The sequence below is a fragment of the Notothenia rossii genome (genome assembly GCF_949606895.1).
Source record: "Notothenia rossii genome assembly, chromosome: 4".
NCBI lineage: Eukaryota > Metazoa > Chordata > Actinopteri > Perciformes > Nototheniidae > Notothenia > Notothenia rossii.
The window spans coordinates 86188046-86203242 of record NC_136902.1 but is presented as its reverse complement, the minus strand read 5'-3'; the positions used below and the strand labels follow the sequence as shown (position 1 = coordinate 86203242).

Below are 15197 nucleotides of genomic sequence, written 5' to 3'. Positions count from 1 at the left end.
AATTCACTCAACACTCCTGCGAATAGACAACCATGCCGCACTGTGTCACATTAAAACAGAGCGGTACAATCTTATCTGTGTGTTTCTTTACGAGCACACGGTGAAATCTGGAGGTTGTTGGATCGTTAGAATGAAGCTTTTGTTTTGGGACTGAGCCCTCCCTGAAGGGTCACCATAACTCTGCCAAAGGGAAGCTGAGCCGGTGTCATCGCAGTCTGGGTAGTTAAGGATCCCAGCGCCTGGGTCTAGCTGACCCGATAAGTAATGTTTATCTGAGCGCAGCTACACCTCCGCACCTACAGCGTGACTCCAACACCACCATAGTCTTCATTAGCGAGAAAGTTCAAACACAAACACACAGCAGACAGATAAATCAACTTCTAGTGATTGACCGGGCTACTTGAATAAAATCACTGAAATAAATTGAAAGAGCATAGAGGTGAGTTATCTACACATAAGATTACTTGAAAATATCTTCTCCCACACACTCCCCCCCCCCCTGCCGGAAACGCCTCCATTGGACTACTTTGTTTACTTCCTGGACATAGTGAGATCACCATGTAACACTCGCGCTTCTATTGGCTAGCGCTCCAACGCGCTGTACGTGATAGGTGATCAGACAAACACCAAAAATATGTTGTTTGTGCAACACATTTTACCAATGAATAAATGGAATGGAGGAAATAGATGAATGTCCAATGATCTTACCATCTACAAACACACACACACAAATTTTTAGGAATTTTCCAAAAATAGGCACTTTGAACATGTGTGAGGGTGAGTGTGTGTGTGTGTGTGTGTGTGTGTGTGTGTGTGTGTGTGTGTGTGTGTGTGTGTGTGTGTGTGTGTGTGTGTGTGTGTGTGTGTGTGTGTGTGTGTGTGTGTGGTGACATGTGCATATTTTATAGCTAACACATTTGACAAACAATGAGGAAAGGGAATAGAAAAATAGATCAAAGTCTGCAGTTTGTTCTCTCTCTCTCTTTCTCTCACACACTCACACACAGACACGCACACACACACACACAGACACATTGGCTCGCATGCAAGTTCACGCCAAAGTGTGCAACCCTGAGGGTGAGGAAACTATTTATGGTGAAAGTGGGCAGAAAGCGTAAACACATGTCTGGCATCCTTTGAAAAGACAAATATTTCACTCCTTTTCCTCCCTTCATCTCTCTGAGGGACCCCCACCCCCCCTCCCTTCATCTCTCCCCCCTCCACCATCCACCCCTATCATATCGCATTCTCCTCCATGCCTTTTAGCCGAAGGGGGGGGACATAAATCACAGGACACGAAGGAGATAGAAGGGGAGAAGCACACGCAACCATTTGAGCAAATGTCTGAAAGGGAGAGGCATTATGGGGGAGGTGGAGGGGGGAGAGGGCGGGTGGAATACAATCCCTCCCTTAACGACAGCAGGATATGACAAGGATGTCACCAGACTCTGAAACTGTCACATGGCGCCTCCAGTGCCATCACACAGGTGCTTCTTCTGCCCTGCCCTGATCCCTTCATCAACTGGACTCAAGGATATCATGTTTACGTCATGTCTGATATCATCATACTGCATGCTGAGGCCTGAGAGGTGAGGGGAAGTGAACAAAAAGATGAAAGCGGGGGTTTCTGTCCCCTACATGGGAAGTAACTTAGTACATTTACTCAAGTATTATACTTAAATAGGTCATATTATTCTTTTTGTGGTTTTCCCTTCAGTGTGGTGAGTTAAGTTGGTCTTTTGGCATGTAAATGGTCTGCAAAGGCAAACATCCCAAAGTTCCGGAACATGGTGACATCACTATGTAAGACTTACGCTTCTATTGGCTAGCGCTTCAACACATTGTACGTGATAGGCTGGAGGCCGGACATCTCTAAGCCGTTGACCAATCACAAAAGAGCCGGCCAGCTAACCAATCAGAGCAGACTGGGCTCTGGTTTCAGACAGAGGGTGAAAAGAGGTGCTGCAGCACAGGCATTATGAGAAAAATAAAGAGCTTTTTGAACATTAAAGCATGGAGACATGTCCCGGAAGAGGAACAACATTCAAGTATGAAGCTGAAAATGAGCAGAATACAGTATGTCCTCTTTAAGTACAATTTGTAGGTACTTCTACTTTACCTCAGTATTTCCATTTTCCATTTCTACACTGGATAAGTAGTTGTGTATTTTATGACATAGTTTTCAGCTGTGTTGTGATTGCTCTTTGGAAAGAACTTGAGTGACCAACACTTTTTAGAGGAAACGGATCTATAAATTCCTTCTATGAGCTCATGCCACATTTCAGTGATAAAGATTAATGTGATGAATGATTGTTGTTCCTCTTTTAACCATCAGAAGCAGAGGATGTTGTGTGACCACACGCCTTCTCATTCGTACGTTTTTTAAATTATTTTTATAGTGGCCCGGGGCACTTCCTTAATATCAAACACTGTGGAAAATTGCTTCAGAAACCACTTGAAACTTCTCAAATCGAATAAGCCTGATTTCGTCTAAATTAATGTCACATTCGTCGTCAGACCTACTTTTCTCGTATGTCAGAAATTCTCCATTATTTGAAGCTGCAGAAATATAAATAAATAACATTTGCTAGGAGATTCATGTTGATCTTATAGCCTTAGAAAGCCTGTGGCACAATGGTGCTATCTTTACACAGCACTGTTACTCTGCCATCACAACTAATGTAGGCTCTGCTTTTAACTTTCTACCGATACACCAAATCAATAAATACTGAATAATTATTCTGAATATACAGTGCTAAGATCCATTTTAAACATGTCCTATTATGCTTCTTTCCTGTAGTGTGTTATGTAGGTACATTGTGTGCAAACATTCCAAAGTTCTGGAACACGGTGACATAACTATGACACACTCATGCTCCTATTGGCTAGGAGTCCAACACATTTTACATTATAGACATCTCTAACCGGTCGACCAATCACAACAGAGCCGACCAGCTATCTAATAAGAGCAGACTGTGCTCTGGTTTAAAACAGAGGGTGAAAAGAGTTGCTGCAGCACAGGCAGTATGAGAAAAATAAAGAGCGTTTGAACATTAAAGCATGGAAACTTGTCACAATAAAGGCACATGCTCCCTAGCAGCTGTGTTTGGCAGTAAACATCAGTTAGCTTATAGTCAGTACAAACAGCTTAAGACTGAGTCAGTGAAAGTGACCTGTAACACACACACACACACACACACACACACACACACACACACACACACACACACACACACACACACACACACACACACACACACACACACACACACACACACACACACACACACACACACACACACACACACACACACACACACACACACACACACACACACACACACACACACACCACTGTGGCATGCAGATGCAAGAGGCCTCGCAGAGTTTAGCTGTGGGCGAGTGAGGGGAGATAACTCAGAAAGAATGTGTCACTATGATAGGTGATTTGTCATAAACGCTCCTCGGGGTACGATCAGAATGAGCTAAAACATACCAGCACGGCCAGGCACGATGCCCGGAGGAGTGTGTGTGTGTGTGTGTGTGTGTGTGTGTGTGTGTGTGTGTGTGTGTGTGTGTGTGTGTGTGTGTGTGTGTGTGTGTGTGTGTGTGTGTGTGTGTGTGTGTGTGTGTGTGTGTGTGTGTGTGTGTGTGTGTGTGTGTGTGTGTGTGTTTCCCTGTTTGCAGTGGCTGGTCAGTAAGTGTGTTGGCTCCTGTGGTTTTGTGTGTTACCACCAAAGCCGAAGTAATCTGGCACAAACATAAGAATTTAAACATGAGGATAAGAGGGAGATAGAGGGAGGGAGGGAGAGATCACCAGCCCTGCCTGGCATTGTGTTGGCAGGCCTTTTGGCATCACCCCCAACCTCCCTCCCTCCCTCTTCGCCTCCTTCCTGCACCCCTGAAGTGCGCCGTTAATCCCTAAGCTCTATCCCCATTTAAAGACAGGGACATCACGCAAACCTGCCTGTCTGCATTGCATTCTTACACGCACACACAATCACGCAAACCCAGTCACACACACTCTCCTGTAAACACGGAGAAAGAGAGAGAAGAGCTCAGTGGGGGTTTAAGCACTGTACAGCAGCAGCAGCAGCAGCAGCCAAAGTATCCGGCTGGTTTTTCCGAACTTCTTAAATGTCTCCGGGGCCCGGCATGTGACGGGTTGGAGGGCGAGATAAGGAGGAGAAAGGGGGGGGGGGACGTCTGCAGATGCTAGTGCTCTGCTAATGGGTTGTGCATCTGTAGCTGCATGGTCACACTCTCATGCACACCATGGACGGTGGCATGTTTGTCCGATGAGATGTGTGGAGGAGGAGTTTTAAATAGCATCCTGAATGGGTGCACTTAAGAAGCTGAGGTGTTTGGGCCTGTAGGGTGGATTTACTTACCTGTGTGTGAAGATAATATCAGTTGTGTTGCTTTTAAGTCCTATTCTTATCCAATCAACCATAAAAGCCTCTCCAGTTAGTCCCAAACACATTTTTCTCAATAACTATCAAATCTGTCACTCCTGATGGATTTTCACCGCTCCACTCTTCCTAACTGATCTTTAAAAATCAAATACTTTTACTCTGGCTCTATATGGACTAGACGCACTATGAGGCCATGAGCTCACTCTCCTTGATTGTTAGTAATCCTTTTGATTTAAGACCTGCAGATCTACTCTCACACTCCAGTTCAGGAAGAGTGCATCAGCTGACATGTAGATGTTGACCTCTAGTGGGCTAAATGTGAACCATGCACTACACTCTGCTGCAGTCACTCCAGAAGAAAGACTGTTCTTCACACCATCTAAATACAAGTTTTCATATGACAATTAATGAAAGATTGATGCAGGAAGAGGCCTATTTGAGTTGCCAAAGAGAAAGGCTGAGATGGAGATTTAAAGAGCTAAGTATAGTTATCAAAAGCATCAAGAGACGATACATTTGCTAATGTGACTGTAATGGGATGGGATGTGGTAAGACATTCATCATGATTCATGGAGTAGTAGAAACTTTGCTGTTTATCTATTTCCTTTGTAGGATAGGAGATACGATTGAATAGAAGTCCAGTCTATGTTGTTTGTGTGTTTAGTTGGGATTGGAAGTATCATTTATGAAGTTTTTTTTTTTGGAAGTGGACAAAGGGCCTTTGGTCCCCAGCACAATTTGGTGTCAATGCTGGTGTGATCTCATAGCAAATTGACTGTATTTCTTGTTATTCTATTTTAAAAAACTGATTTAATGCGCAATTTGAAGGATCTGCGCTGCAAACACTCCTTATCTTGCTAAGACTTACCATGCCATATCCTATTCTAACTTGACTTGTTCTGAGATTAATGTACTAAGCAAAAGCTGCTTGTGTAAGATGATGAAGTTTGTTTTTAGGAAACCTTATTCTTATTTCAAAAATTATCAATGGTTGCACGTATTTTGCAGTGTGACAACATTTCTCTGGAATTGGACCTTTTATTATGAGCCTACTGCAACAAACAAAAATGACCGTTTGATTAACTGAATATTGGCCAAGTATGTGTCAACCTTCTCCCTATCCTTATTTGTTTTTTTGTTTTAGTTGTTTTACTTTGTACTTTTCTTGTAGGCCTACATACTTAGATTTTACATGTTTGGTTATATTAATGTTCTTGGACATCAGGTTCAATCATAATAACAACCAAGTGTGCAACTGTTCACCAACATAAACACAATAATGGCAAAAAAGAAGGCTTAGGATGCAACATACCCTTATTTAATAGTGATTGGTTAAAACAAAAATACACTTAGCACCCTGTCCCTGCCCTCCACCACCGTCCATCCCAGAGAATATTAACTGTTAAACATATCAGAGTAGATGATTAAGCGAGCCACACATAGCAAAAACATACACTGGATAAGTATGTTTAGTTTTCAGCTGCAGTTAGCAGGAAAAAGCTGTGTTGTGGATTGCTCTCTATCTTTGGAAAGAACTTGAGTGACCAACACTTTTTTTAGAGGAAACGGATCTATAAATTCCTTCTATGAACTCATGCCACATTTCCGTGATAAAAGATTAATGTGATGAATGATTGTTGTTCCTCTTTTATCCATCAGAAGCAGAGGATGTTGTGTGACCACAAGCCTGCTCAGTCAGACTGTGAATTATTTTTGTAGTGGCCCGGGGACTTCTATAATATCCAACACTGTGGAACATATCTTCAGTAACCACGTTTGTTTTTACTTTTAAAATCCTGATTTCACATTGGAAAGTGAGGAAATATCGTGTTTTGGGGGGGAAACGTACCCTTTAGTGAGACATCCAATCAGTTCCGGTTGTCTTCCGGTGGAGGGCAGCAGTGAGCGGAATTGCTAGAATCACAAACGAAGAAGAAGAAGAAGCAGGAGCCACGGTGTGTTTCCGGGTTTATGCTGACGCGTCCCTCTTCTCCCACTCTCTACGTGTCAGTAGATCTTCTGTCCGGAGCTCAACAGCAATACAGACCGGTCAACCCGCAGAAACATGGCTCCTAAAGGCAGCAGCAAGCAGCAGTCCGAGGAAGACCTTCTCCTCCAGGACTTCAGCAGAAACCTCTCCGCCAAATCCACCGCGCTGTTCTACGGGAACGCTCTCATCGTTTCTGCCATCCCCATCTGTGAGTATCAGGAGCTAACAGAAGCTAACAGGCTAACACTGAATCCCTGATAGAGTTGTCAAAAAAAGATTAAATGATTATGTAATTATGCATAACATGAGTGAGTTATAACACATCATATACTTTCATAGACAGAAGAATACAGTAACACATGATAATCAGTATGATTGACTGTGGTATGCTAATGCTAACTCTGATGTCAAGTTACTGTAGGTTTATATGCAAGCAGTACACATACTCACGTACACACTTGGGGTACGTGTACTTTACCTGAGCATTTACATTTTATACTACTTTATACTTCTCCGTCTTTGGAGCAAATGTTGTATTTTACATTCCGCTGCATTTATTTTCCAGATGTATTTACTAGTTACTTTATAAATTAGGATTTTGAATACTTCTTCCACCACTGGATGCAGGCTATCATTATAGTAATAAACAATATTGAAAGCTACTAGTCTTTGTAATTATGTGTTTTATTTTCGAAAAACAGGATCATCTTCCAACCTCAGCAGATAGTTAAGATAGGCAGGAGAACATCTGGATTATAACATGTATTTAACACGCTTAAAACCTACCTACTGGTTTGATCATTTCACTGTTATTAATCGACTCCTATCTTTCTTTAGGGCTGTTCTGGAGGATCTGGCACATGGACCTTGTCCAGTCTGCAGTTTTGTACGCTGTGATGACTCTGGTCAGCACCTACCTGGTGGCCTTCGCCTACAAGAACGTCAAGTTTGTTCTCAAGCACAAGTAAGAAGCATAAACACACTTTCCCCTCTGAAGCTTCTCTTTCCCGTCTGGTTTCTTTTCATTTGATCAAGTTATTTGGATAGGAGAACTCTTTGAAACTAAGTTATAATCTGTTCATGATTACTGTCAATATATTTGTTAAATAAAAACCATATATTTTGTTTAATGTTATTAGTTTATCTGCCTTTTAAAGCCAATTTCTGTAAACAACTCTCATTGAATGGGTTTTGGCCGGAGTATTTTTAATTTTGTTTTAATTTTGAAGCTTGACACATCTTTCACCCTTACTAAATATTTGTATTTTCTCTTCATCCTCCAGAGTTGCCCAGAAGCGAGAGGATGCCGTCTCCAAGGAGGTGACGAGGAAGTTGTCCGAGGCAGACAACCGCAAGATGTCCCGCAAGGAGAAAGACGAGAGGTGAAACATGCATCATCTTGTGAAGCCAAACCTCACACACACCGAGTTGTGCTGGACGTTTGACTCTTTGACTATTCAAAGTGTTTTCAAAGAGCAAATAGTCTCTCACTTTAATAAAACATCACAGATTTAACTTCGTAGACATAGGCTCTCCACATGTTTAGTTCCTCTGATACAGATTTCAAGTCTATTGTTTTAGGCTGTTTCACAAGTCAATGTTTTTAATGGACTCTCATACGGTTCATTTGGGCAGTTGTTAACGCAGTAATCGTACTCTGGGTCAGACATAACTAAAACAGGTCTGTACCCTCGGGCCATTCAATTGCAGTGAGATCAAAATCGAACCCTATTGCAGAAATTGAACCAAAACCCATTATGGGCTGCATGCAGGGCATTTGTTAGGGTGGGTTAACATGAGTTGGAGAGGACAGACTAAATCGACTGGAGGAGAAGGTACTTAGCTCCATTTTGGATTTCTGTTTACATTTTCCACCAGCACATTTCTGACCAATAAGAAAGATGCAAATTGACTTCCTGCCATGCTCCCTCTTACACGCCCCTCAGCATTTAGTCCACTTTACTCTGAGCACTGTAAAACTGAACCAGATTAAATAAGAAACAAACCTTAAATGTCACTTTGATTCACACTAGCCATATGGACTGGGGCTGACGGTACTTTATGTTTACTTGACCATGAATGTTTGTTTCCTTGTTTTTCCCAGGATCCTGTGGAAGAAGAACGAAGTCGCCGACTACGAGGCCACCACCTTCTCCATCTTCTACAACAACACCCTCTTCCTGGTGCTCGTCATCGTCGCCTCCTTCTTCCTGCTCAGGAACTTCAACCCCACCGTGTATCCTTTCAATCACACTGTGTAATATCATAATTGCAGATTGGCAGTTTTACTTAAAGGTCCCATGTCATGGCCATTTCCACTGATCACAATTCCATTGTTGAGGTCTACTAGAATAGATTTATATTGTGCAATTTTCCAAAATCACTTTGGTTTCTCATACAGCATCTCTGTAAACTACGTGTATTCACTGAATTTCACTCTCTGCCTTTAACGGCCCGTTGTAGCTCCAGTAGCTCCAGCCCCCACCCTCCCTGTGAGCACAGTGTGCTCTGATTGGTCGGGACGTTGCGAATCGCGCTGAGCTCCGTGGAGGTGTGATTTCCTTGTTTAGCGACAGCGAAACACAGCCAAACTCACCCTGAGCACACACAAAGTCACAGCCGAAGTAAACACAATAAGTGTGGCTTGATATTGAGTAAGAAAAAGGTTGATAAACGCTGTGAGAATGGGTCTGCAGAGAGAATGGGTCTGCAGAGAGAATGGGTCTGCAGAGAGAATTTCGCCGCGATCCCAACCGTCTGTCATCAGCCTGCAGCCAGGGAGGAGAGATCAGCAGAGCTGCCTGCACTGAGTGTGTGTGTGGATTGGTCAATTTGGACCAATCAGCGGGGGCTTAACGTAACGGCTCCGCGGACGTAACGTAACGGCTCCGCGGACGTAACGTAATGGCTCCACGGATTGGTCCATTTCGTTCCGGGAAACGCATGAAATCATGAGTTACCCGGAAGAATCAATGGACAGTGACGTATCTCCAACGAGGCGCTTTGGGGAGGTATTTTCTGTGTTAGAGTTTTACTCTCTACAGGGTGTACTTTGAGGGTTTTGACTCTGCAGACCGTTTACATGCATAAAAACCTTCATAACACACAAGGGGACGGGTAATAACCGGAAAAGCATGACATGGGACCTTTAAACTGCATTATAAGTCATTTAATGCTTGTTTGTTTTATATATATATATATATATATATATAAAAAAGCTGGATGCATTTAACACTTCATCATCCCTCTGTCCATGATTGTTTTGACCTTAACTCCACATCTCTCCAGGAACTACATCCTGTCCATCAGTGCTTCCTCAGGACTGATTGCTCTGCTGTCCACTGGCTCCAAGTAAAGGAAGAACAAATCATGGAATAAAAGCTGGAGGGGTGGGATTGGGTTAGGAAGTGGGCATACAATATTTTGTTTTTCACTTAAGTTAGGAATGGGGTTTGAGGGACCGAAATGTCACATTTCAACTTCATGAAATTCATGATCAAATGTCTGGAGGTGCTTCTCCAGGTCTGTTTTTTGTAACAAATAAAGACACCAGGTATACTTTCCTCTGTGTTAATCTCATGTGTGTGTGTATGCCATTCAAAACCATTTGAGGATATAAAAGGAACAGTTCACCACAAATCCCAAACTTATTTTACATATAGTGCTGTTCAAGGAAAAAATAATTAGTGTCATTTTGGGTTGAGAGGTTCTTTTAATACAGTTTGAGACAAAAGTGAGACACTGCTGTTTCCATTGGCAATGCATTTATTTATAATCACACTTTCATATTGACTATTTACAGAGAAAACACTGTTCAGGAGAGAAACACTGATGGTTTACAAGTCAGTTCAACATACAAATATTGTTAAGTCGTTCCCATCCGCGAGGTGCAGTGGGTTAATTTCGCTACTTTCTTTGTTGTGTTAAAAGCATGTTAAAGTAGAAAATAGAGCCATATATTGTTTTCATTTGTAGCTTTGTTCCATTTTGGCCTCCATAGTAAAAATGTTTAACAAGTTATGATTTTCTAGAGCTGCAACAATTCAACTAATAAGCAGAAAAAATACCACATCAAAGGGACTCAAAAAAAATTACCATCTGACATTTTTTCCAAAATGTTCTGGACACTGATTAATCAATAAGCTATTTTATTTGCTGCTTGACTATTTTCTCAGACAACACTGACCAATGTAGGAAAGTACCCTTACAATACCACTGTGTTAATGCATTACAATTCATTTTATTGGTACCAATATGAATTTGGTCTCCTTTAGGGGATATAACTGAAAGCTGTGAATGACTGTTCCCATAAAATGTGTTGTTCTTAAATGACGGCCAGAATGGAGCAAAGTTAATGGTGTGCACTCAAAAAAAACTGAAGGGTCAGACTGAGAAGACAAGATTGCTATTTCCTGTTTGGTATACTTAATTTTAGGTACATTTCTTAAATATGTTTTTTTTAGTACGTCGCCATGTAATAATCTTGATATAATCCCTCACATGTAAATTGTAGAATCAGCATACATATCGTTTTATTCTCTCTGTTTGCAGGACAGCATCCAAAACACCATTTAACAACTTGCAATGAACGGCATCCCTGATTTTTCAAGGCACTCTTATCGGGTGGAGAAGTCTCCACACATGTACGGTCACTGACTAACAGAGAGGCAGCTTGTTGACTTGCAACAATTAAAAGTGCACATTAGTACAAATTACACATTTTACCACCAGAAGTTATACCATGTTACCAATTATAGTGTTTATATTTAGACCACATTTTAAATAGTAGAGTCAAATACTAGAGTCAATAGGTACAAGCTTTTGTGGTGTCAGTAAATTGTGCCAGATTAAGTCAATTAGAAGTCAACTGTGAGCCAAACTCTGCTTTTTGGTGCTTTTTTCCAATATGCATCAATTCTGGTTAAAGTCAACATGGGGCGAAATGTCCTTTGATTAGAATCTGAAGGGTATTAGTGCTACAAGTCAACACATGTACATCGAGGACAAGAAAAGTGAATCAACGGAAACTTGGTTAACATTTCTGCTTTCTGTGATGGCTTGTTTTCCAGATGAAAAAGAAATAGCATGAAGGCAACACGACCTGCTCAGAGATAAGGATGGTGCGCCTTCTTTAAATAATGCCACTGTTAGTACAGATTTCCTTGTCTGACAATGCAAGAAACAAAAAACACCCTTTAATCCTTATAAATACTATACATAATGTTCACAAACCAGGAAATAAATACTGTGTAAAGTGAGGCTGGAGGAGGAAGGTATGAAGAGAACGCTGTAGCAGTAATCCCACTGAGGAGGAGCAACAAAATAACTATTTACATTTCATTTATATATTATATATCATCCTTACAGCAAAGTCCTCATCTGCACGGAGGCTTCTTCATGGTTTTGCTTATGATACAAGGTATGCATTTGTACACGTAAAACCCCCATAATTCGCTAAACAAAATGTCAAAATAAAGTTCTATCATTCATCTACTCTACAATAAATACTGTCATATTTTTTTTTTGCCATATCCCCGATGCGTCTTTTGTGCCATAAACAAGCGATATTTTGCCGTTATCATAATTAACCAATATCAGTCATCCTTTTATTACATAGATGTATTATATTCCTTTTCTGCAGGGTTCATCCAGCAGTGCAGGTTCAGAAGAGGAGATACATGTCTCCGTAATGAAAGCCAACTGAGAGAAAAGTAGTCCACGTCTTTTGCAAAATAAATGGCGTCATTTCTCTCTTCTATAATCTACTGAAGCAGAGCAGCAGTTCACAGAAAAGACCACACGGGGGCGACATGCTTCACTCTCTCCCATAACACCAATGTCCCACAATCCTTTGCTTCACAGACAATCCTGCAGCATTTCTGATCAAACTCCTTTCTGATGTGCTTGGTATAAAAGTAAACAGAGGCACACTGCCGCAGGAGGAACATGCACCTGCTGGTTAACAACACTCAGCATTTGCAGCCTATAACATATCTACTGAATACTATCTGTGCTATACTGAATACAGGACTGAGTACATTTGGTAGAAGGTCATTCAAGCCAGTAGTTTTGTTGAGGCCTCATCCAAAAAAGTCAAGAGCATTGTCATTGCTAAAGGTCATGAGAAAAAATTGTTATCTCACGACTCGAGCGCGCACCTCTGAAACGAGAGGTGAACAGTATTGAGCTCGTATGGTAATCTTTCTGCTGCGCTGCATAACAATTGAAGGAAAGCGCTGACTAACTGACCACCGGGGTGTTCATACATCTGAGGCTCCTTCATGTACACTTTGCTAAGATACCTCTAATTTATAATAATCAGGTGCTTTTATTTATGTTTTCAGCTTGTGGTAGGGCGGTTTCTTAACTTAAATTAAATTACTTGTGGGTAGAGAGGACGAGTAATTGGGAAGGTGTGTTTTGGAGAAGAAAAAATGACTCTCAAAGTGCCCTTGAACAAGGCACTATTACTTAATACTTAACTTTTTCAATACTATACGGCCAAAATCCCAATTTGTAATACTTTATGGATCAAATCCCAACTGTACATGCCAATCACAAGTTATTGAGAGCTCTTCTTGCTTTTTGACGTTAGCGGAAAAATACATTTCTAAATGAATAAACTGAAGGGTAACACTTGAAATAAATTAGCATGGGTAAGACTAAGCTCTGCATAGTTATTTTTGAATGGACGGGCGCTGAAAGGGTTCCTTGGGGAGTTTGGAGGCTGCAAAGAAGCTGAGGTTGTGAAGCGCCTCTTGGCTCAGCTGACCTGAGAGGATCTGAGCGGGACGAGGCCTCCAGTTCCAGCTGAAGTGGACTGAAGTGGGCTGAAGTGGGCTGAAGTGGGCTAGAGCCAAGCCCAAAGGAGAAAACTGTGAACATTGAACAGCGGCGGGTCCATGGTAACAGAATGGTGACGTAGGTAGGAGAGGACGGGAGGCTGGTCTAAGAGCGGTAATCCTTCTTACTGTACGGCCTGTTGCCCAGGATGTGGTCGATTTCTGACACCACATGAGACGTCATCTTAGGAAGGACCTGCCAAACAGATAAAGAAGTTGTATTTAAAGAGGACATGTTATAACTATTTTCAGATTCATATTAGTATTTAGTGTCTCTACTGTGACATGTCTCCATGCTTTAATGTTTAAAAAGCTCTTTATTGTTCTCATCTTTTCACCTTCTGTCTGAAACCAGAGCCCAGTCTGCTCTGATTGGTTAGCTGGCTGGCTCTGTTGTGATTGGTCAACCAGTAAGAGATGTCCCACCCTAAACCCGTACACTGTGTTGGAATGCCAGCCAATAGAAGCGTGACTGTTCCATAGTGATGTCACTATGTTCCAGAAGTAAATAGAGAAGTCCAATGGAGGCGTTTCAGGCAGGGGTTTGGAGTGTGTGGGAGAGAAACTCCCTTTGCAGACCATTTACATGCACTAAAACCTATATAGCACACAACTACAGGAAAGGTAAGTGGGACTCCTTTAATATGCCTTAAAGGAAGGAATTGAGACACGCATTGAACCCTGGAGAGATTTGGATATGGGGAAGCGTATTGATCTATAAATCAATTTTAGCTCGAGGGTAGTGGGAGATGCAGCTGAAAAAACTGTGTGTGTGTGTGTGTGTGTGTGTGTGTGTGTGTGTGTGTGTGTGTGTGTGTGTGTGTGTGTGTGTGTGTGTGTGTGTGTGTGTGTGTGTGTGTGTGTGTTCCCACCTGTATGGCTCCAAGGTTTTCAGTGAGCTGTTCAGGGTTGGATGTTCCCAGGAGCACTGAGCTCACCCCTTCATTTCTTAGACACCAGGCTGCAGAGAGAGAAGATATGATATTCACAAAGCGGCCACTTGATGGCGCACTGCTGCTTATTATTCATAGTTACATTAATAATTTACTGGTTTTACAGAACAAAGTGATACATGCTATACGGGCTTGGGGAGCAACACAAACAACTGTATTCCCTTACAGTTACATAAAACAAGATGTAAACAGATTAATGGTGCATTTCTAACAGTTGGGGATTACTAGAGAGATAACAATGTTATTAAAACATAAGAGCATATTGGCTGAAGTCTTACCCACAGCCAGCTGAGGCAGTGTGCACACCATCTTCTCTGCGATGTGGTTCAGCTCTTTCAGCTTGGCTTGTTGCTTCCTTCCATCTTCACTCACTATTTTCTCCTTCAGCCACTGATACGACTGCAGGAGGACGGAGAGGAGAGACATAGGAGCGAAGAAGGAACAAAAAAGACAAAGACACACAAAGCAGAGGAGGTGTGTATGGAGATAATGAAAGACAGAACGGGGTATTTTTGTCACTTTTGGACGGAGCAAGGCCAGCTGATTTAGGAGAGGTTTACTTTGAGAGATAGTTTTTATTTAATATATAAGTATTAGAGAGGAACATTTTAAATTATTGTGTGTTGTTTTGAACAAAAATCTATGTCAATGTTGTCAAAATGCGTTTTTCTTAAAAAAGTTATTTTCCGCTGCATTGGCAGATTGTTTACTGTTTATATAGCTGGTGAGGCTGATGAAGCTAGTTTAAGCATGTAGCAAGTTAGGTTGAGGAGAATTGAGGAACGTTATTGTGCTGTCTGCACACCAGAGAGTGAAAAACAGCTCAAACTATTCCAGAAACACGGTCTGATGTGCTCTGGAACACATTTGGACTATCTGACAGCCCTGTATGTAGCAGGCAGAACAACTTAAACTTAAAGACTCAAGTTACAGGGGTGTCAAACTCAAGGCCCGGGGGCCAAATCCGGCCCGCGACTTCATTTTATGTGGCCCCGCA

At 41.8% G+C, this 15197-nt stretch overlaps 2 protein-coding genes across 5 annotated transcripts in view; one reads left to right on the top strand and one right to left on the bottom strand.

Moving 5' to 3' along the window:
- Positions 1-6362: 6362 nt before the first annotated feature.
- Positions 6363-9968, top strand: ssr3 (signal sequence receptor, gamma). Its single transcript, XM_079679288.1, has 5 exons — positions 6363-6613; positions 7243-7369; positions 7689-7787; positions 8510-8641; positions 9694-9968. Exons 1-5 carry the CDS (start codon positions 6481-6483, stop codon positions 9758-9760), a joined length of 558 nt encoding a protein of 185 aa, XP_079535414.1. The 5' UTR covers positions 6363-6480; the 3' UTR covers positions 9761-9968.
- A 1612-nt stretch (positions 9969-11580) lies between these two features.
- The window catches only part of kcnab1a (potassium voltage-gated channel subfamily A regulatory beta subunit 1a), a 120828-nt gene continuing 117211 nt past the window's right edge, over positions 11581-15197 (bottom strand). For all 4 annotated transcript variants that reach the window (XM_079679272.1, XM_079679271.1, XM_079679274.1 and 1 more), the window contains 3 exons: positions 14479-14599; positions 14120-14208; positions 11581-13443 (listed from right to left, as the gene is read on the bottom strand). In XM_079679272.1, coding sequence (XP_079535398.1) covers positions 13354-13443; positions 14120-14208; positions 14479-14599 — 300 coding nt within the window. In that variant the 3' untranslated portion in view covers positions 11581-13353. The remainder of the gene's footprint in view (positions 13444-14119; positions 14209-14478; positions 14600-15197) is intronic.

What these genes read in the sequence shown, in the direction of transcription:
- ssr3 (XM_079679288.1), top strand. Translation starts at nt 6,481, where the DNA reads ATGGCTCCTAAAGGCAGCAGCAAGCAGCAGTCCGAGGAAGACCTTCTC. An exon ending in AAGTTTGTTCTCAAGCACAA is followed by an intron (nt 7,370 to 7,688) that starts GTAAGAAGCATA and finishes TTCATCCTCCAG; the next exon opens with AGTTGCCCAGAAGCGAGAGG. An exon ending in CGCAAGGAGAAAGACGAGAG is followed by an intron (nt 7,788 to 8,509) that starts GTGAAACATGCA and finishes TGTTTTTCCCAG; the next exon opens with GATCCTGTGGAAGAAGAACG.